The sequence below is a fragment of the Hyaena hyaena genome, unplaced genomic scaffold (genome assembly GCF_003009895.1).
Source record: "Hyaena hyaena isolate Hyena2069 unplaced genomic scaffold, ASM300989v1 scaffold_308, whole genome shotgun sequence".
NCBI lineage: Eukaryota > Metazoa > Chordata > Mammalia > Carnivora > Hyaenidae > Hyaena > Hyaena hyaena.
Genome location: NW_024080942.1, coordinates 1647190 through 1668546, shown reverse-complemented (window position 1 = coordinate 1668546; position 21357 = coordinate 1647190). Strand labels below are relative to the sequence as shown.

General features: G+C 65.4%; 2 protein-coding genes across 8 annotated transcripts; both read right to left on the bottom strand.

Annotated features, from left to right (window-relative positions):
- Positions 1-846: 846 nt before the first annotated feature.
- On the bottom strand, positions 847-11971 carry DVL1 (dishevelled segment polarity protein 1). Of its 3 annotated transcripts, XM_039248335.1 has the most exons (16): positions 11723-11971; positions 7632-7701; positions 7376-7497; positions 7039-7142; positions 6658-6796; positions 5759-5852; positions 5610-5679; positions 5374-5513; positions 5216-5292; positions 5071-5138; positions 4753-4905; positions 3941-4072; positions 3690-3857; positions 3405-3611; positions 2705-2744; positions 2106-2192 (listed from the first exon to the last, which is right to left on the bottom strand). In XM_039248335.1, exons 1-15 carry the CDS (start codon positions 11890-11892, stop codon positions 2734-2736), a joined length of 1725 nt encoding a protein of 574 aa, XP_039104266.1. In that variant the 5' UTR covers positions 11893-11971; the 3' UTR covers positions 2106-2192; positions 2705-2733. The 3 variants fall into 3 exon arrangements, with proteins under 3 accessions (XP_039104264.1, XP_039104265.1, XP_039104266.1); XM_039248333.1 differs by lacking the exon at positions 2705-2744 and having other exon boundaries at positions 847-2192; XM_039248334.1 differs by lacking the exon at positions 2705-2744 and having other exon boundaries at positions 847-2192; positions 4828-4905.
- Positions 11972-15378: 3407 nt separating this feature from the next.
- On the bottom strand, positions 15379-20326 carry MXRA8 (matrix remodeling associated 8). 5 transcript variants are annotated; one of them, XM_039248362.1, is made up of 10 exons: positions 19496-20315; positions 18358-18381; positions 17968-18270; positions 17773-17874; positions 17203-17682; positions 16765-16995; positions 16636-16675; positions 16470-16546; positions 16288-16368; positions 15379-16160 (listed from the first exon to the last, which is right to left on the bottom strand). In XM_039248362.1, the coding sequence occupies exons 1-10, from the start codon at positions 19542-19544 to the stop codon at positions 16135-16137; spliced, it is 1413 nt and encodes a 470-aa protein (XP_039104293.1). In that variant the 5' UTR covers positions 19545-20315; the 3' UTR covers positions 15379-16134. The 5 variants fall into 5 exon arrangements, 4 of the variants coding, with proteins under 4 accessions (XP_039104293.1, XP_039104295.1, XP_039104294.1 ...); XM_039248364.1 differs by having other exon boundaries at positions 16837-16995; positions 19496-20313; XM_039248363.1 differs by lacking the exon at positions 18358-18381.
- Positions 20327-21357: the final 1031 nt, after the last annotated feature.

The following is a 21357-nucleotide window of genomic DNA, read 5'->3' as shown; positions in this document are numbered from 1 at the left end:
CGTTGAGATGCCCCTAAACCAAGTTCTTATGAAGCAACCCAGACAGTGCCCCAAGTGCTGAGACCACCCCCAGTTCTAGATCTTGACCGCAGGCTGACTGCTGACCTGGATGTCAGGTGACCCTTCGGCCTACAGCATCTGGGGCCCCAGAGAGGCTCTGCCCCTGCCCCAGTCGAGCCCTGGCCAGGGCCTACCGAGGTGACCCAGCCCCACCGTTCCAGAATAAAGCCCATGGAAGTTTCCTTGGGGCTCCCATAGCTCCGGCCAAGAGCTCAGGAAAGCCCCCAGCAAGACCATCTAAAGGCCAAGCTGGGTGTCACTTGTCTGGCCAGGCCCAGCCTGCAGACCCCAGCCAGCACCCCCTCCAAGCACCACAGGGGTGGGAGGTTGGTGGGTGGGCTGGAGCTGTGCTGACTCCTCCGCAGGGGCGTGTGACTGACTATGGCTCCCAGAGTGGTGCAGGAAGTAAGCAGGGCAGAACCCCACTTAGTGGGGGAGGGAGACACCCAACTTCGGTCCCCTCCCTGGCCCAACCCCAGCGGGTAAAATGGGGTCAGCCACCACCAGCACCGTGGACAGAGCCCAGGCGGGGGGGGGGGGGGTCAGCACCAAGGCCAGCACCCACGACCAAGACCCCTGGAGCAGGACGCCAGCACCACGGACAGAAGACCAGCCGCCGGGACCCTGCTGGCAGCCAGCACCGAGGACAGAGCCTCGTTGCTGACCAGGGACCCAGAGGGCAGCACCTGGCCAGTCCTGGGTCAGCTCTTATCCAGACCCTGGGGAGGCTGGACAAGTCTTCTAAGGTACCCCAGCAAGAGAGAAGAGACACAGTTCACACATCAGTCCCATAAAATTAAATGCTTTTTAGTCTTTAAAATAGCATTTACACAGAAGCAGCTCTATTAACTATCTGGACGGACACTCTGACTTGATACAGTATCTACAGCGCAGATGTGTGCAGGCCAGAAACGCCAGGAAGGAAGCGGCGTGAGTGGGTGGGCAGTCACCCAAGGGCAGCAAGGAAGGGTGGGCTGCCTACCCCCTCTCCCCCAGACCCTGCCCCTGCAGCAGCTGCGTGCATCCGTGCCCCCCTGCCCCTCAGGGTCACATCCCCACCACTGCCAGCTCAAATGCATGCCTCTCTCGTCTCTCCCTCACCAACCCTCCCACTTTCAGACACACCTTGTGTCCCTGCATTCAGTCCAAGTCGGGGGGGGGGGGGCGCTGTGGGGCAGCTGACCTGGCCACCACCTTCCCCAGGGCACACAGGCCATACAATAAATAAATAAATTAGATCCCTACCCTGGGCATCCACAGAGGAGCCTGGGGGCTCTGACTCCACCTTTGAGGGGGCCAACCCAGCCCAGGAGAGAGTGGTGGGGGCTGTGACCTGGGCAAACAGGGGCCCCAGGCCCAGCAGCTACTTCTCAGCTTAGTCTGAAGCCCTGTGCACAGCTCTGTGAGGAAGTGGGAGTCCCAGAGACGCTCCAAGGGCACTGGGAGATGGAGGCTCCCCACCGGGGTCTGCGTGGTCACAAGCCACTCCGAACAGGTGGCCGAGTCCAGATCACGGTGGTCTGGGCTGCCCTCCGCCCATCCCCCCAGCCTGCTCCCACTCTCTGTCCAGGCCTGGGCCCCACAACATGCCCCTTGTGTGCATAAAAGCACAGGCTGGCTTGAGGCAGGACAGCCACCAATAAGGCAAGCCCACACAAGCTCCAGGGGCCGTGCCTGCACAGGAGCGGCCAGGACCACCCGCTCCCCCACCATGGGGCCCAGCTGAAGGCACTCTCTCCTCAGTCACATGATGTCAACAAAAAATTCACAGGGGTTTCCCATGGCCTTCTGGAAGGACTGGCGGCTGCCTGTCAGCTCTGGGGGGACAGCAGCCAGCTCCCGGACGGGCGGCCCCCCCGGTGGCCCCCCCACTGCCGAGTATGCCTTTGTCAGGGGGTACAGTGGGGGGAGCCCCGGGGCAGCAGCCGAGGCCTGGCTGTGCGGGCTGCTGCCCCGGCTGAGCTGACTAGCCGGACGCTCCCTCCAGCCACCGCCAGCGACCCCGCCCGGTGCCGTGTGGTCCGACTCGCTGCCACTGCCTCCGGCTCCAGCCGCCCGGCGCTCCTTCTCGCGGCCCAGGGCCCGCCGGCTGCTGCCGCCAGCGCTCCGGGTGGACCCACTGCTTTTGCTTCCTGGAGTCGAGGAGTGGAGGGAGGAACAAGATGGTGTGAGGCTGTGCCACTTCCAGGACAACCGGGCGTTGTCAGGGCAACCGGGGACAGAGCCTGGTGGTCTCAAGCAGGGTGGGTGGGAGGGGGGCAGCCATGCAGACAGGAGGGCAGGACCGGCCCCGCTCAGAGAAGCCAGAGCAGCTGCAGCAGCACGGGGCAGGGGGCGGGGGGGGGGGGCGGGGGGCGCGCAGGGTGAACGGCGGCGGGCAGGGACACGCCGGGGCCGGCGCGGTGCCTGCATCTCACCCCGATGCCTGATCTTGCAGCTGAGAACCCGAGGCACCAGTGAGGCCCTGTGAGCCCGGTGCTCCCGTCGGCCATCCTGGGCCCCCCCCGCCTCCGTCCAGCCCCAAGGCCCTGGCCAGCTACTCAGCTCAGCCCCCGTCCCGGGCTCCCAGGAAGAGCGGGGAGCCTGAGAAGGCCAGCTGGCTGGGAACATGCCGCGAGGGACGCCGGGCGGGACCCTGGCTTACCGGCCCGGAGGGTCCACTCCGCTAGTCCTTCAGTCTAAGGCTTGCTCAGCACAAAGCAAGGGATAGCACGAGTCACACAGCAGGCCTGGCCCCAACACCCATTCCCGCCCTCAGGGGCATGCCGCCACCAGCCGGGCCCATCCGGGGTCCACAGGCGCCCAACGCAGCTTCCCCTCGGGCACCACTGCCCTCTGACGTGCTCTCCTCTCTCGCGCCCCTTTCCGGGTCTACGGGGCTGGCTGCCTGACCTCTCTCTCCTGGCCTCAGGGACACTGACAGCCTCAGGCCACTCCTCCGACAGGGCCCTCCTCGGCTCTCCACACATCCCAGAGCGGATGCACAGTCGTCTGTGCCGGCGTCCCCTCTGGCTCCCTGCTGGGCTGCAGGTGTGGGGGGAGGGGCGGCGCGGGGAGGCGTCTGTCCCCCCCGTGTCCTGAGGCCCCTCCACCGCCCTTTCCCGCGTCATCTCCTGGCCTTCCGCTTCTGTCACACCTGGACCCCAGCCCCTCCCGCACACACACAACCGCCGAAGTCTGCAGGATTCGCCCAGGCCCCTCAGCCACTCACCCCCTCGAGGAGGAGCACGCCCAGGGCCTCAACACAGAGCAGGCGGGAGCGCACAGGGCAGAGGGGGGCGGGCACACAGGGTGGAGCCAGGCGGCGGGGACAGCAGGGGGCCAGGTGCCCGGCAGGCTCTCACCTTCACTCTGCTGACTGCCGGCACTGCCGCTGCCGTAGCTGAAGCCAGGGTCCTGGTATGCGGGCGGGAAGCAGGGCGGGGGGCCCGGGTACTGGTATGGGTAGCCCTGACCCAGGGGCCAGGGGGCAGCCGGATGGGGCAGTGGGGCCAGCGTATCCTGATCCGAGGCCCCGCTGGAACCACTGTTGAGGTTCAGGGCTGCGAGATCTGGCAGGAGGGAAGGGTGGGTGAGGGCAGAGTGGACAGGTCCCCCGGGGACCCCCCGCCCCGCAGCCCCTCACTCACTGCTGCACAGGTCCCCGAAGACATAGTAGCACTGCTCCGAGAAGGTGATCTTGTTCACCGTGTGCCGCAGGAAGCCGCGCTTCAGCATGCTGCTGGCGTACTTGCGAGCCTCACGCCGCTCCTTGAAGCCCTCCACGTGCGTGTACAGCCAGTCCACCACGTCCGCCCCTGGCCCGCGGCACGCATCAGGGCACGGAGCCTGGGGGGGCTGACCCTGCCCGCCCGGAGCCAGCCCAGCGGGGACCCCTCACCAATGACGGCATTGGCGATGGTGATCTTGAGCCACATGCGGTCTCGGATCTCCAGGCCTGAGTCCGGCAGCTGCATGACACGCACCACGGCACCCATGTCGCTCTTCACCGTCAGGGGCGCCTCCTCCAGCTCTGCAAGGCAGGGACCCCTCTTCAGCCCTGAGCAGCTGAGGGCGGGGGGGGGGGGCTTAGGGTGGACCCCAGGCCCCGCTGCTGCACCCCATCTCAGAGACCAGGCTCTGGGTAGGGTCTCCGGTCACAGAGCCCAGACCGTAAGGCTGTCTAGTGACTGTGGGATCCATGCCCACCACAGGATGGGCCCCCCAGGGGTGCACTGGGGAGACTGAACCTTTGTCTCCTACCCCTGTAGAGGCTTCATCAGGATCTTGGGCCCAAACCAGGATGAGGCCACCCCCACCCTGCGGGCCAGACCCCCAAGGGGGGCGATCAGGCCTCTTCCCACCAGCACCCCCCTTCCGCCACTCCTCTGCTGGCTCGGGGCTGTTAGTTGTGTTAGCTGCAAGAAAGCGGGTGGGGTCACACACATGCACTGCCTCCCCTGCCCCCGCCAAGGCAGAGCCCTGGGCACGGAGCACAGGGCTAGCCTGGCGCCTCCAGGCACCTTTCCACCCACCACGCAGACAGCAAACTGGAAGGAGGTGCACGTGAGGGCAGACACACGCATCGGCGCTGACCATCCGCACGTGCGCCCTGGCAGGACGGCGGCCGGGCGTAACTGTGCCAGGTGGGCACCTCGGACGGGTCCCTCACCCTGGGGCCTCAGGTCCCTGCTCTCCTGAGCTGCCACTTACGCGGAGCGCCGGGCACAGAGCTGGTTAGTGAGGAGGAGCTGGTGCGCGTGACGGCGCTGGAGCAGGGGCTCGTACCGTAGCGGGGCAGGGCTCCCGTCAGCGCCGCCGTGTGGGACAGCCAGGCGGCAGGGTCGATGGGCCGAACCGGGTCAGCTGGGTGGCCGCCGTGTGGCAGCGTGTGTGGTAACGGATGGATGGACAAACGGACGGACGGATGGATGGACACACAACGGAGCACAGGGGCACAGAGGAAAGGACCTTCAGGCTGGGAGAGCCCCCTCATCCCCCCTCCCCTGTCAGCCCTGAGGGGTCACTCACCCCTCGGGATGGTGAAGTAGCTCCGGGGGGTCGGGTCCCAGCACTTGGCCACCGTTAGGCTGATGGGCCTGTGGGGTGGGGCGGGTCACCCAGGGAAGGCCCCGTGCGGCCCCCCAACGCGCCACCTGCCCGCCCCGCGCCTCACCCCGTCTGGGACACAATCTCCCGCAGCACCCGCACGGCGTCGTCGTTGCTCATGCTCTCGAAGTTGATGTCATTCACCTGGGGGGAGGGAGGGGTTCAGCATGGTGGCGTGGGGCTGCCGACCCCTCGGCCCCCCACCAGCTCCCCGCAGCCCCACACCTGCAGCAGCATGTCCCCTGGCTCAATGCGGCCATCGGCAGCCACAGCCCCGCCCTTCATGATGGAGCCGATGTAGATGCCACCGTCTCCCCGGTCGTTGCTCTGTCCCACGATGCTGATGCCCAGGAAGTGGTGCCTCTCTGCAGGGGTGAAGGGGGAGCAGGTGCCTGCTGAGGGAGCCCAGCCCACCCGGGCACCCCACACCCCACTGCGGGGGGCCCCCACTGAGGCCTCACCCATGTTGAGCGTGACGGTGATGATGTTCAGAGACATGGTAGAATCCGTGATGCTGCTAAAGGAAGAGGCCTGCGGAGGGATGCGAGTGAGGAAGTGCAGGGGGGGCTGCAGGAGGGCAGACCCCACCCAGCGCCGGGCCGCCACCTACACGGTCTGCCTGCCGCAGGCGCTGCTTCCGCCGCCGGCGCTTGTGCTTCCGGATAAGCCGGGAGGAGGTGCTCTGCTCCGTGGAGCTACTCAGTCTGGTGGGGGGGGGAGGGGGCATGAAGGTCAGGGGCCAGGTCACAGGCTGCAGGGCTGAGGCGGGTGGAGAGAACAGGGTGCCCCCCAACACACACAGGACAGGGAGTGGAGGTCATAGGTGTTAGGCCCTGCTCTCCACGCTAGCCAGGCCAATTGTGGGAGACACAGGGCTGGGGTACAGTCTGCTCAGGAAAAGGCTCCGCCCCTGGCTGTGCACACCCCTACATGCACGGCATGCACACTCCTCACACCTGTGTGCACACACATGACATGTACACACCCCACACCTGCAAGGAGCACTTCTCTCAGTCAAAATGGAGACACAGACACTGAGCCAGCACATTCGTGCACAGGCACCTGTAACACACCCGCTCAACACACACGCTCATTTGCACATATGTGCCCATGCAACCAAGCACACACCGAGGGTCATACACAGCCATGCACACAAGCACCCCCATGCATGCACACGCATGCACACACACACCTGTGTACACCTGTACCTCCACACAGAACGTGACTCTGCACACACATACATGTTCACACACATACACCCATGCACACATGTCCACACTAGCCTGTGTGTGTATGCACAAATGCCCATACGTGCACATTTGTTACACACCTACACACGCCCATACTTGTCCACACCTGTTACACGCCTATACACACATGTCCCCACACCCATTCCCATGCATACACACACCTAAAACACACCTGTGCACCCCTTCTACATGCACCTCTATCTGCATGCCCGTGCATACACACACCCATGCACACCTATCTGTACCCACACCCACATACCGGCTTGTGTTGTCATCCTCGTCTGAGTCGATGAAGCTACTGGACTCGAGTTCACTGCTCAGCACGGTGGATGCACTGTCAGGGGGCAGCCCCAGGTCTCGCCGCCGGTCCCCCCTCGGGTGCCCATTGGTCCGGGCAGCTGCAGGGAAAGCAAGCAGGGGAGCTGGCCGTGCCGTCCCGTGTCGCCTCAAGCACCAGCTGAACTAGGAGCTAGCCAGGTGACTGTGGGACCGGGGGGGGGGGGGGCGCAGGGTCACCTGCACAGACAGGCCGAGAACCTCTACCTGGGAACCCCCATGGGTTGGGGGCAGTAACTGGGAGCAGGCGGGGACATGGGGGGCACCGTGGGGGCCCAGGGATGTCTGGGGTATGGCCTGTTACCCTCTTCACGGTTCCGGCGCCGGGCTCGCTCACGCCGGTGGCTGACCATGGACTCCGTGCCAGTCTCGTTGTCCATCCCATCACGGCTGCTGGCGACATTGGGGCTGTGCCCACAAGAGGGGGTGGGGCCAGGGCAGGCTGCACCTCGGATGCCCTCCCAGCTCCTTGCCCGTTCTCCCACGCACCCACCCACTCACCCACCTAGATGGAGCTTCTCTGCCTGCCCCTCATCCGCTGACCAGTTTCTACTGCCCATGGGTCCCTGGTCAGCTGCCCCTCCTCCCGACAGGCCTGGCAGGCAGCATACCCCTCAGGACCACCCACCCACAGTCCTTACTGGAAAGAGGGGGGCCGGGAATCCCCAATGCCGCCCGTCCTCTCAAGAGGTGGGGGCAGGTCTGTGTGGCCATCAGTGCTCTGAGACCCTGCATCCGAGTGTGCACCCTCGGCCAGGACCAGCTGCGGAGGAGAGTGATGGCTCAGACACACCCACCAGCCTGCGGTGGCCCCAGCCCCCAGCCCCCACATGGGCTCACCCAAGCCCCAGTCCCCACCCTAGCCTAGCATCCTCTGCCAACATCCCATGGACTCACCCAAGAGACCACGCGGCCGTTAAAGCAGGGCAGCTTGGCGTTATCATCAGAGATTTCCTCCTTCACCACCCTGTGGGCAGACATGGCCGTGAAGCCACCTGCACGGGGGCCTGATGGCAGCGTGGAACTCTGGGGGTAAGACCTCCCCATACTCTCGTCCAGGGTGTGTGCCCGCCCAGGCCGTGCAGCCCCACGCCCAGGTGTCAATCTGTGTGGATGCCCCTGCCCAACACGTTCCCTTCCTGGGGACCCCTCCCTGCTGGCAAGCCCTAGCGGCCATAATGCCCAGGTCTTGATGCCACCCCTGGTCAGGGAGGTTTAGGGATGGGGAAGGTAGCCAGGCAGGCTGCAGAAGACCAGCGCAGTGCTAACTGGGAAGGAAGCCCACAACGAACGTGGTCAGACACGGCGGGGAGGGGGGGGCAGTCAGGTATCAGGCACAGTTCACAGGGGCAGCTCGGGAGGGGCGTAGGGCAGAGCAGGCAGTGGCTATGGCCCAGACGCACCCCCGGGGATCAGAGCAGGCAGGGTCAGGCCTACAGCAGGAGGCACCCCTACACCCTACCTCCCTGGACCCCAACCCTGCCCAACACAGTGAGATTTCCACACCGGGACTTGGGCCAGAACAGGCCGGAAGCAGCCTTGCGACCTGCTGACCCCGGACACCTGGACTCTGCTAGCCCTGGGCAGCAACGGTGGCAGGAGGTCCCCAGAGCGCTGGCACCCGCACCCCCGCAGGGAGCAAGGCCCAAGCCCACCACCCACCACCCAGGCCTCAGGAGACAGAAGAGACACAGCCCGCCTGCGCGGGACGGGGCACCCTGCCAGGGTGGGCTGCACATGCGGCGAGGAGGTGGAGACACCATGTCTGCTGCCCAGCAGCACATCCACAGCCCTACAGAGTCGGGCTTCCAGGGGAAGAGGCCCACGTACCAAGCTGTCACCACAGCAAGACCTGAGGTGGCCTAGGGCCACATGGGGCTCTGCCAGCCGCAGCTGGCAGACAGAGCCTGGAGCAGCCGTGCTGGGAGCCCGGCGGCCTGAGAGCGCGGTCTCTGGGTGAGTGCAGCAACAGACTTGGGAGGGACCTGACTCCTGTCTCACAGCCCAGGTGGCCCAGCCTCCCCTGCCATTCCCAAGCCCCCGCCCTTTATGACTCACCCCCCCCCCCCGGCAGGCAGACGAGTGCCCCAGCCCCCACACCACAGGGCCTGCCTGGTTCCCCGAGGGGCAGACGTGCCAGAAGCACCCCAGGTCCCTACGCCCACCTGGCCAGGGCCTCCAGATGACCACTCAGCCAGGGCTGCCCCTACCCCTGTACCGATGTCCCACTCCCAGGGCTCAGAGTCCCTGCTTCTCTGGCCCCCGCCCCCCAGCCCCAGGAACCCAAGTCATCCAGCCAGCATGACAGAGCATCCTGCCTTCCACCTGAGGCCTGGGGCACCGGGGGTACCACGGGGCCCCACTCAGTGAGGGCAAGACAGCCAGGGTGGGGCAAGGGGCACCAGACTGCCCACCCCGGCCAGCATGATCTCTGCGCGCTCCAGGACAGAGACAAGGGCAGGAGAAGCCTCAGTGGAGCCTGGGCCGGGGGGGGGGGGCGGGGGGCGGGGGAACGCCTCCAGGCAATGCTGGGGCTCCCTCCTGGTCTGGGCCTCATCAGGTGGAAGAGCAGACCTCAGGAGCAGTCTCCACCGACCCTCAGGGGTGGGCATCCAGGGGCACCCCCCCACTGGCATCATGCCCCCAACCTCAGAATTCCTGGCGAGGTCCCAGTTAACCTCAAACCTGTGGCTGTCCGGCCCCGCCTGCCGCCCCCGCAGACTCACCCTGGCGAAGAATCTGCACAGAGCAGGGCCCTCGGAACCAGGCAAGGCCACAGCCCCAGGAGGACCCCCCAGGGCTCCCAGAGTCCACAGCATGCCACAGAGCAGCCCTTCCTGGTGGGCTAGCCACACATGTGTCCCCAGAGGTACAGGGCCCACCAACCAGACCTCCCCATCATGGAGCAGGAAGATGGCAGAGCCAGCTAGCACACAGCAGGGGAGACCTCCAAGACTCCCCCTCGTGACCCACAAGTCAGGGGCCCTCAGCTCCCAACCTGCCATCACCTGCCTCCCCCTTGATCCCAGAGCTCCCCCAAGCTCAGCTCTGCAGGATCCAGGGCAAGGAGGTCCCCGTCCTCTGCACCCTCTCCTGACACCACTGAAGGCACTGACCTCAGATGGGCCAGCTGTGGAGGGCAGAGCGAGTATTCACTCAGGCAGGTTGGGTCAGGCCCAGGCCCCACCCCCTGCCCCACAGCCCTCACACAGCCCACAGGCAGGTGGCTTCAGTGACCGGAGCTCCTGGCCCAGAGATGGAGAGACCAGGGCCATTGCCAGGCAGAAGAACTAAGTGCCAAGTCGAGCCAGGCCTGGAATCAACAAGGCAGCCCCGGTAGCAAGAGAAATTCAACGTGTGCCTCACAGTCTAAAAGCTAGGCCCAGGCCGTGCCCTGCACCACGGCTCACCAAAGCCAAAGGCACCTCTGGGCCAGCCCACCAGAGGCCCAGGGACCTTCCCCGGCTCTGCTGGGTCAGAATAGCTGTGACCTGCATGGGAAAAGCTATGTGGGATTTGGACACAGAACTCCCCGCCCGCTTGGCCAAAAATGGGAGTGGGACTCGGCCCAGAGCCATGGCCATGGCCACACCTCAGACTCCCGCTTCCCTCACTAGTTGGCCGGCTGTGGCCACGAACGGAGGCTCTGGGAACTCAGGGCCTGGCCCACAGTGGGATGGGAGGTTGGGGCAGGAGGCCCAGGCTCACCAGGGTGTTCCTCACAGCCCCTGATGCCAGGCTACCCCTCTCATGGTCGGGCCGCTGCCCCAGCCCAGCCAGGGCTGCCAAGAACACACCCTCACTCTCTGCCCCTCGCTGGTGGAGGTGGTTCCCAAGAGTGTCTAGTCGTCTAAATGTACCTCAGGGCCCCCTGAGAAATGCAGAATGGCCCCAGCTTGACCTGACCTGGGGCTGCCCTGTATTCATGAGACCAGAAGTCCAGGAAATGACCTCAATGTCAAAGTCCCGAGACACAGTCCACACAAGGACACAGGCTGCCTGAGGGCGGCCAGGCACACCTGCTTAGCCCATGAGGCCTCTGAGTACCCCACCCCCCACCCCAAGCACGGCTGAGCTGGGGACTCAGGTTACCCATGGCTGTGCTGGGTCAGGCCTCAGATAGAGCTTCAAGTGGACAGCCAGCCTCTTGCTCAGAGTTCTAGAGGCCCAGTGCAAGCGGGAAATCCCCTCAGCCAAGACAGCCACCACTAAGACTAGACATGGGGACACTGACCCAGAGGCTGCCCAGAGTCAGCAGATGGCCTAGGCTGCTCCCAGGAACCCAAGTACTTTGTGGCTCAACAGGGATATAGACCCGACAACCAGCAACCCTCAGGCAGGGGCGGGTGGAGTGACAATCCAGGGTCCCCAGTGATCCTTGATCTCTGTCTTATCCTCAGTACCCTGGAGAAGGGGTGCAGAGAGAGACTGTCTTGAGCCTCTGGAAACTTCTGCAGATCCCAACAGACCAATCTGTGTCCGTCCTAGAGTACCTCATTCCCCCCATGCTAACTACAGGGGGCCTACTGGGCAGCGGGGATTCTGCCTCCCTCCTATACCCCCCCCCCCGACCCCAGGCCCCATGAATCACAAGCCCTCCAGGCCAGCCCTGAGCACCTGCCTTCCACCGGAGGGGGGCAGTGGGATCCTGAGTCTGACAAGTGCCAAGGTAGGACTTCAGCTCACCCTGGGCCATGGACCTTGACCACCCGCAAGTCAAACACACTAAAGCACACAGGCCCAGGCCCAAAGTGGGGGGAGAAACGAAGACCCTCTCCTGCACACCGGCCAGCCCTCTCGGGCTCCTGGACAGGCAGCCAGGGACAGTCATTCGTTCCCAGCTCAGGCCACAGACAGGTGGGACGCACAGCAACCCGGAGGCGCGCAGGCACTGCCCCAGTCGCAGTCCCAAGAGTCCCCCAAGGCCCCCCAGGGCACGGACAGGTGCGGACACCGTCCCGGAGCACAGGCCCCCACGGCCCACTGACCCGAAGTCCTGGTCCATGGACTTGAAGAAGAATTTGTAAGCGTGCACGGGCCGGTTGCTGAGCACATTCTTGAAGTCGGCCAGCGTGACGCGCTCGGGCGCCACGGGCAGCTTGACCAGGTACGGCGTCTCCTCCTCGTCCATGTGATAGATGATCTTGGTCTCCGCCATGGCGCAGCGGCGGCGCGGGGCCCGCACGGCGCTCCCGGCCCGGCCCGGGGCTCGGACGCCGGCGCCGCCCCGCTGCCGGCCTGCGACCCGCCTGCCCGCCCGCCCGCTCCCGGCCCGGCCGCTACCAGGCCCCCAGCGCCCCGCCCGGCCGCCCCGGCCCCACCCGCCCCGCCGGCCCCGGCTCTGCTCGCGCCCCGGCTGCTGCCCCGCGGCCCGCGGCCGCCCATCCGCCCCGGCCCGGGGACGCAGGCAGGGAGGGCGCGCGAGGCCCGGCCGCGTCCGTGCGCCCCGCCGCCGCCGCCGCCGCCCCCTCGGGCCGCGCAGTTAAAGGGACCGCCGGCCCCGGGCTGAGCGCGCCCGCCGGGGGGCGCCCGAGAGCGGGCGGGGCCTGACGTCACCCGGCCGCCCGCGGCGCGGGGCGGGGCAAGGCTGCGCACGCGCAGAAGGGCGAGAGGGCGGGGCGCACGCGCGCGGGCGGTGGCGGGGTCGAGGTGGCGGCGGCGGCGGCGGCGCGCTGCTCGCGCGGTTCTCCTGGGCCGCGGGTCCCTGGCCCGGCACGCGGGGGCGTCCACAGCGTGCTCGGGCCTCACCCTACGCTGGGCTTAGGGTCTCGGTCCGTGGGCGGACGGGGGCGCGTACCCCGGAGGGAGGCGGCCGGCGACCCTCCGGATGCAACCCAGCTGTCAGAAGGGAGACCCCGCCCCAGGCAAACGCGAAGCCCGCCCCCGGGGCTCCCTGGGCCCACAGCAGAACACTGAAGCGTGGGTGGGCCGGGGTTCGGGTCTTCGGCCCCCTCGTGAAGGCTCCCAGGGTCCGCAGGTGCTCAAAATCCTATCGGCTGGCACCGCAGGCAGCTGAGGATACTCCGAGCCAGGCCCGGAGCCGACTCGGTCTCTGCGCCCCCGCGCCCACTCCGTGCTCTCGCGCCCTCTGCCGGGCCCCACGCAGGCCCCGAGAAACATGGGCCAAGTGCATGCGAGTGCTCGCGTGAACACGGGTATGTGCTGCTGAAGGTAACGGCGGAGGTCAGCACAGGCAGCGGTGCACACGGACGTGTGCATAGAGGTGCCCAGGCAAGGGGCTTCTGGTAGCAGGTGAAGAGATCCCCCGACCCCCACCCCTGCATCTGTCGATCCAACCAGCCTGGGGTCCTCTGTGGGCCAAGGGAGACACGGAGCAGTGCCTCTCGGGCTGTGGAGGATACAATCACTTGCTGTTCCCACTGGAGGTAAAGGGTCTCCCGCTCCCCCCACCCCCCCACCCATCCCAGGAGGAAGACTCGAGGCTTCTAGAGGGAGTCCCACATGGTGAGAGTGAGGAACAGGAGAGTCCCCAGGTCAGGACCTGGGAGTGATGAGGGGGTGCCCCTCCTGGCGTGTCCCCAGCACTCCCCCTGAAGCTGGCTGGAGCTTGGGGCTCTGCCATCTGCCTCGTGGCTGTCCCTGGAGGGTGGAACAGCACAGGAGAAAGCCCATCGGTCCACCGCTGACTGGAGGGGCCAGACTGAAGAAGGTAAGTCCCTGAGCCCAGGCTGGGGACCACCCCTAGATCAGCCTGGGCCAAGGGTGCTGACCTCCATGCCCCTACACTCCAACAGGGAGAGCGGGCAGAAATCTGCGAGGTTGGCATCCACGCAGCAAAGCCTGTGCCTTCTCCCCTTGGGACGCCGTTTCCCCAGAGGTAATCTAAGGAAGCTAGGCTGTATGGCCTTGGGTGAAGGGTCTGCCATGGCTCTCTGCTGGGTGTCTAGGGAAGGAGAAAGATAGTCCCAACCCCCACAGCTTGCCAGGGGACCAGCATCCCCCAGACCGGACATAAATGACTGCTGGTCACATACATGCAAAGGGTCCCACTTGCATCCACGCTTTGGCCCCCAAGCCTCTTTCTCACCAGACTGCCCAAGTCATATGAGACTGGGAGCCAGAGGCTAGAGACCGGTACCAGGGCGAACCCTGTTGTGTTTCGGCTGGCGCACAGTAAGGAGGGGTGACTTTGTGGTCAGAGCAGTGCAGCTGCTGTGGGGCCAGGGGTCACCAGGCTGGGAGGGAGATGCCTTATCAAGCAAGCCACAGCCCCCTGGCCCAGCCTGCTCCCTGCCTTTGCCACTGTGGGACCCCGGCAGGTGTGTGGTGAGAAACCAGCCATTCTGGGGTGCTGTCCAGGCATTTACAGAAAGACAACCTGCTTACAACGAGTCCAGACATTGAGCTAAGAGCCCCGCTTAGGACGCCCACCGCACACTCCTGCCTAGTGTTTCCCAGGGTACCTTTTAAACTGGCCATTCAGAATGGAGCCTACAAAGAATTAGGGACCACTGCCCCAGCCACCTTGTAAATAATGGGTGTATGGTACCCTGCTGTCTCTCTCCTGATCTGGGATGGAGGACTGCCCTTCACCTGCTCACTGCACCCCTGTTCAGGGATCTGTATGTAACACATCTCTTGACTTCCTTTGTGTGAGGGTACTGAAACTGCCTTCCCCAAAGCAGCCCTGGGATTTTCACTTCTCTAGAGTGTTACCTACAGACTCCGTGTGGGTAGCCTGTGAACCCTAATTTAGACAGTCATAAACTGCATATTCCTTTTTTTTTTCTCTTGAGAGAGAGAGAGAGTGAGAAGGTGCAAGTGAGCGAGGGGCAGAGAGAGAGGGAGAGAGAGAGAATCCCACAAGCTGCAGAGAGAGAAGCGGGGCTCATGCTCACCCGATGTGGGGCTCAAACTCACAAACCGTGAGATCGTGACCTGAGCCTAAGTCAGATGCTTAGCCTACTGAGCCACCCAGGAGCCCTAAGCTGCATATTCTCTCTTTTTTTTTTAATGTTTTTATTTATTTTTGAGAGAGAGAGAGAGACAGCATGAGCAGGGGAGGGTCAGAGAGAGAGGGAGACACAGAATCAGAAGCAGCTCCAGGCTCTGAGCTGTCAGCACAGAGCGCAACGCGGGGCTCGAACCCACGCACCGTGAGATCATGACCTGAGCCGAAGCTGGACGCTTAACCGGCTGAGCCACCCAGGCGCCCCACCTAAGCTGCATATTCTCAACACACCACCTCTGGTTTCCAGTCCCTGCTGCCCTGGGAGGGTTTTAGAGGAGATTTGGGGAAACACCAAGTCTCCCTCCCGCAGTCCCCTTGCCCTCCCAAGGGTCTGCCTTTGGTGCCTGCTTCCCCCCTCTTTACTCTCACACATCTAATTCCATTTTGACATCTGCTTCTCAGAGGACTGTCCTCTGGGCGTGTCCAGGCTCTCCTCCTCCATGGCCAAATAAACCCTCAGAAGAGAACCTGGAATTCCTTCGCGACCGGGAATAGTGCCATAGGCTTGACCTTGGTGTGGCTCTTCCCAGGATACCTGGACTCAGACCTTCCCCTCAAGGAAACGGCCAGTGACAGCAGGGCTTCAGATGGAGGCAAGATTCTAAGGCTTCCAAGCCCTGCCCCTCAGGACATGAAGCAGGAGCCACCGAGGCACTCATACCTGGGGCCAAGTCTAAAAATCATGGTGTCTTTATTGTGATGATGGCAGTTTCCTAGGAGGAGCAAATGTGGGGTGTTGGGAGTGGCAACACAGGCCACTCTAGAACCATCTTTACCCCTCCCCTGTCCTCAGCCAGAACAGAGACCGAATGAGGTCCCAGCCCCAGACTCCAGCCCAGGGAGGGGCTATGGGAGTGGGGTCAGGGTCAAAGGTCACATGGAGCCCAGTGACCGTCAAGGCACCTTGGGCAAAAGGCAGAGAAGGGGCCCCCGTGCAACCCCAGGTACCCCAACACAGCAGAGGGGAATTAGCCTGGGGCCTGGAGTGTGCAATCCTCAGATCCCAGCCTTAGACTCCCCCTAGAAAGGGGTGAAGGAGAGGTGGGGGTGCTAGTCCTGAGGCCGACCCGAGCACCGAGCCCCGCTGAGCCCCAGCCCAGGGCGGCACAGGCCAGGAGAGCCCAGGGCGCTGGTGAACGTCAGTGGGGGCTGGGCTGTGCAGGGGGAAGGGGAGCCAGCAGGCACCTAAGGGCTGCCGCACCCCCAGCAGAGTCCAGAGAGCCCGCTGCTGCTTGTGGGGATTCGGGTGGCTCCTGGGAGAGGAGTCTGGAGGCAGCCTTGCTCTGGGCCAGTCGAGGCCAAGTTCCAGAACAGCGGGACCAGCCGCTGGAAGGGTGGGGGGTGAGCCACGTGAGGGTCAGGAGGTCATCCTCCAAGACAGACGGGAGTCGGCAGGGCGGCTGGCCCAGCCAGGAGCCCAGGGTCACCTTATTTGCAGTACTCCTTCCTGAAGTCTGGAAGCCAAGCGGAGCAGGTGGGGTAAACACAGGGCAGACACCCAGCAGGACCGCCCAGGGACCCCTGCGCTCGCTCGCGAGCGTGGATGCCGTGAGGTTCAGCCCGGCCCTCCTGGCCACTCACCTTTGTCCAAGTCGATGTACTTGGCGGGCAGTGGGCTGTGGGCCAGCTCAGCCCTCTCCTTCAGGATGTTGTTTTTGTAATCTGGTGTAGGGAAAGAGCAGGGTGAGCCTCCCCTCCCCCTTCCCGCCCCGGGGATGGCCCTCCCCTAGCCCAGGCCGTCTTGGTTCTGGGGCCGCCCTCACCTAGTTGGATATCCTCACTCCTGTAAAGAGCCTGGTCTCCTGTGGCCACAGCAAACTCTGCCATGTTCACATCCTTCCTGGAGGGGGGCGGGGTGGGTGGTTAGGGCAGACGGTGGGGTGGGGGTGGCGGGGCTGGTCCCCGGCAGAGCCCAGAGGGGACACTCACCCCTTCGGCTTCCCTGACTTCTCGCTGGAGTACTCGTAGCCTGGGGAGGGAGACTCGCGTTGGGTGCAGTCTGGTCCCTCCCCAGCCCCCCCCTCCCGGGCGCTGAGGGGCCTTCGCGTCCCTGCTCACCCCGCCTCGCCCCCGCTTCCCGCTGCTGGTCGGGAAAGGCTGCGCGGCGCCGGCCCGGAGAGCCCAGCTCACCCCCGCGGCGGCGCTGGCGGGTGGCCAGGACGACGGTGACGAGCAGCAGGAGGAAGAGCAGCAGCGTGGCCAGCACGTAGCCCAGCTGCTGGAAGAAGTGCGCGCGGCCCTCGGGGACGATGACGTTGATGACGCTGCGGCCGCGCGCCAGCGTGGGATCTGCGCGGGCCGAGCGGGAAGGCGTCAGGGGGCGCGCAGCGGGTCTGGGCAGCGGCCGCGGCCCGCGTGGACCCCCCCCCAACGTCCAGGTCCCGGGGGGAGGCGGCCCGCGGGAACCCCCCCCAACGTCCAGGTCCCGGGGGGGGGGCGGCCCGCGGGAACCCCCCCCAACGTCCAGGTCCCGGGGGGCGGGGGCCCGCGTGGCACCTGGGCCGGGCGCGCCGCCGTGGCTGGAGCCGTTGCCCGGCGAGCCCCGCGGCGGCGGCGGCGGCGGCGGCGGGGCCGGCTCGGTGACGCGCAGGTGGAAGACGCGGCGCTCGTGCAGGCCGCAGTAGTGGTGGTGCAGGTGGCAGGAGTACGTGCCCTCGTCGCCGCGCTCCAGCGGGTCGATGCGCAGCGAGAAGTCGCCGCGCGCAAAGGCGTCCGCCGCCACGGCCACGCGCTCGCGCAGGAAGGGCGGCCCGTAGGCCCGGCGCTCCCCGGAGGCGTAGAGGTCCAGCAGGCGGTCGGCGCGGTCGTGCGGCACCCCGGGCGGCTGCCGGTCCCAGTGCACCACCTGCTGCGCCTCCTCCAGGTGCCGGTCGGTCCACACGTGCGCCCGGTTCACGCAGGTCAGCAGCGCGGGCGCGCCGCGCTCCGCCACCAGCACCTCCTTCTCGCCGTCCCAGTGCGCGCCGGCCGCCCGGGCTGGGGGTGCAGGGGGGTCAGCGCGGGCGGGCGGGCGGGCGGGGGGGGGGGTCCCGGCGGGGGCGCGTCGCGGGGGCGGGGCGCACTCACGATCGTCCGTGACCTTGAGGCGAATGGCCAGGGTCTCGTACAGGTGGCAGTAATGGTGGTGCAGGTTACAGGTGTACAGCCCCTCGTCGGCCTCCTCCACCGCTGCGACCGGCAGAAAACCCGGCGGTGGGGTGCGCGGCCGGCCCGCCCCCGCCCCGGCCCCTGCGGCCCCGCCGCGGCCCCCGGGCCCCTTACCGCGGATGAGCAGCGAGAAGTTGCCGTCGTGGAAGGCGGAGAGCGGCAGCAGGAGGCGGCCGCGGTCGCGCGGCTCGTACACCCGCTGCTCGCCCGCCGAGTACATGTCCACGAGCCGGCGCGCGGGGCCGCCGGGGCCGCCGCTGAGGTCCCAGTGGACCACGCGCTGGCGGTCGTGCAGCCGGTCCTGCGTCCACACCATCCTCGGGCTCTGGCAGCGCAGCACCGCCAGGGCGCCGGCCGCCCAGCTCACCGTGGACTCGGACACCACGGAGCTGGCGGCCGGCGCGGGCCCTGAGGGCACTGGCGAGGAGGGGGAGTCAGGGGGAGGGAGGGACCCAAAGGGAAGGTATAGGGCGGGTCTGGCAAGAGGGGAGGGTCGTCACTAACCTGAGGACAGAAGGACAGCAGAGCCTAGAGAAGGGAGAGTCACATGCGGGGGGGCAACCTGAGCGTTCACATCTAGGTCATCCACCCAGCCCTGGGCCCCCACACTTGGATCCCTGCCGCCCTCTATAGTCCCTACTGCAGTGGGCGTTAACGATCGCCTGCCTGACAGGTGGGGCTAAAAGTCAGCCGGGCAAAGTGGGCGGAGGGGGGGTCTCCCTTAGCCCCACAAGGCACAGGCACCTCTCCCACGGCCCCCGCCCAGTCCCCACAGCCCCCTCCCCGGGTTGTGGGACAGCAGTTGCCCTTCTGGGGCTGAAGAGTGGGGCCAGCTCTGGAGGGTGCGTGTCACCAACAGCCACCCTCAGAAACGGCGGCTCTGTCACCATCACTGCAGCAAGGCCGCCGGAGCACCAAAGCCCGATACCCAAGGCTGGTTTGGGGGCTCCTGCGCATTCATATCCCACGTGGTAGGTGCACCTGCCAAGGGCCATGCCACTCAAGCCTCCAAGGGTTCGCAGACAGCTGGGGCCCTGCCCCACGCCCAGTGCTCAGGGTTGCAGCCCCCTCAGCCATCCTGAAGGGCAGAGGTCTGAGGCACAGGCAGGCTGGACCGTCCGCACCCCACAAGCAAGTTCCTGCTTCAGAGATGGGCTGAGCGCCCGGGACCAGGAGGAATGTGCCGGGTCAGCAGGCCAGCCCGGGAGGCGGGCTCAGGGGGCCTAGCAGCCAAGGGGGCTCTGGGACAGACCCTGTGAGAGGGACAGACAGTCCCTCTGGGACTCCCAGGCCCCCTAAATCCCCCAGCCTACTCCTCGTGCAGACCTGAGGGGCTTCCTGGAAGAGTGGGGTGCAGGAGGGACCCCAGCGAGAGGCACCGGCCACCTCAGCCTCTGGCTCCCGAATCCGTTAATCCGCGTGAGGGGAAGTTCTGGCGGAGACCCCACACAAACCCTCACACCCCCTTGGGTGAGCCCTTGTCCTGGTGAGCTGCTCCCTTGAGGCCCCCCACCCTTCCCGGCGGGGTTGGAATGTCCCACCCCTCGGCACTCAAGCTCAGACCCTAGGCTTTGCCCCGAACATAAGCTCCCAAAGACCCGCCTGTGCGTCCACTCCGGACCCCCACCCGCCCCGCACTCACTCTGCAGAAGCAACAGTTCCCAGAGCAGGACTTGAGACCGCAGCTCCATGGCGCCTGCCTGGCCCGCCTGCCTCGCTTTGTCTCACTTCTGCTCCAACTCTCCAGAAAAACAGCCCGGCCCCCTCCCCCTCCTTAGCACCCGCCATGACATCACGGAGCCCTGGGCCGGGTCGACAGTCTGCAGACCGCCCCCTCTGGCTCTTGCTGGCCCCTAGTCCTCCCCGAATCCTTGGCTGGCCTGGTGGGGAGGGTTAGGAAAACGGCCACTGTGTCCGACAAGGTGAGGGGGGTCTGAGCAGCCATCCGGCCCGGGGGGGCCTCAGGCCCTTGGGGGGAGGGGGGCCAGCAGCCCAGCCTTCAGCCGGGCACGAGGGCTGAGGGCACAGCCCTAAGTGGGGGCGGCTGTGACATATGAGGCCTTTCTGGGGCTGCTCCAGGGCTGGGATTCTGGGTTGTACATCACCTCCCTTCCACCTCTGTAGGACCCTGGCCCTGGGGGTTCCCCTGCGTGGACAGCCTGGCCATCCCCTCTCTGTGCCTGCTGTGTGGGTCCAGGCATCCGTCTCAGCAGAAAGGCATCCTGGGGCTTGGGGACCCCCGAGGAGCCCCAGCTGCCAGACCTAAAGCTCTCCCCCTTTGCCTCCTCTGGGGGCTGCATTTCTTCATCTGTAAAAGGAAGAGAACAGTAACGTCCAGCCCAGAGGATTTCCTTAGGACAGCACAGTGGGCCCTGCTCTTGATCGGTCATCTTTACCACCCAGGGGAGCCTGCCAGGGCACGAGGGTGGGTGGGGACCCTGAGCACTGAAGGGCCAGCGTGTGACCAGCCCCTCCACCCTGGCCTGGACACCACCCCCACCCCACCCCCGCCATCTGCCCACCATCAAGGACAGTGCTTGGTGTCCCTGAAACCAAACCCTGACTAAGATCCTCCCTGGAGCACCTCCTCCTTGCGGGGGGGGGGGGCGGGGAGGAGGGAGTGGGAGCCTCCCCCACGGAAAGCACAAATTTGAAGCTCTGGGAAAAATTACAAAGTCACATAAACAAATGCGAAATAACAGAGCACACACTGTGTACCAAACCCACTCTTTCTAGTTAAGCAAACCTCAAAAAGAAAAAAAGGAAGAAAAAAATCCAAACAACCACAAAATCTCCACAGTGCATTTTTTAGACTGCCCATTTGAATAGAATTATGGTCACAGGCCCCAGGCTCTGGTGGCTGGGATCTCACCCTTGAACGCTGTCCTGGTCTCCAAGTCCTCAGACAAGCAAGAAATCCAGCCCAGCCAGACCCTTAGACTCCCAGTCAGCTGAGGCGGCCACCACTGCCACAGGGACAGTGAGGGCCAGACAGGGGGAACAGCCATGGGGATGTGAAGAGGCCCCCACCCACCCAGACCTAATGGACCCATTTCCTCAGCACGACCCAGGGCCTGGGGGTTGGAGCCCCCTTTCCAAACTGGAATCAGCGCTTCTCCTGGCCCCAGCCCCTCCCTGGGCCTTTCATTCTGGAAAAACAAGCCCAGCCTGGCTGGCCTTGAGGCCTGGCCTCTCCTCTGTTTTTTTAACTGGTTTACATTAGCTGGTGACCTCCCTTCTCTGGGCCCCGCCCATGTCTCTCCGTCTCTGTCCTGTGTTCCCGCCTCTGTCTGCCGGGCTGTCTGTCCTCCATGGAGGGAAGATGTCCAGGCAGTGCTGCAGGGAGGCAGAAATGGCCCAGGGCTGGTTCCACTGTCTGGAGGAGGACCACGGGCAGCTCGATCCCTGAGCAGGGAGCCTGTCGGTGCTGCGTAGGTTCCCTGGCCTCAGGCCCTGCACGCCCTCGAAGTCCGGACTCAGCCCTCAGCTCGGCCCAAGTGCAGC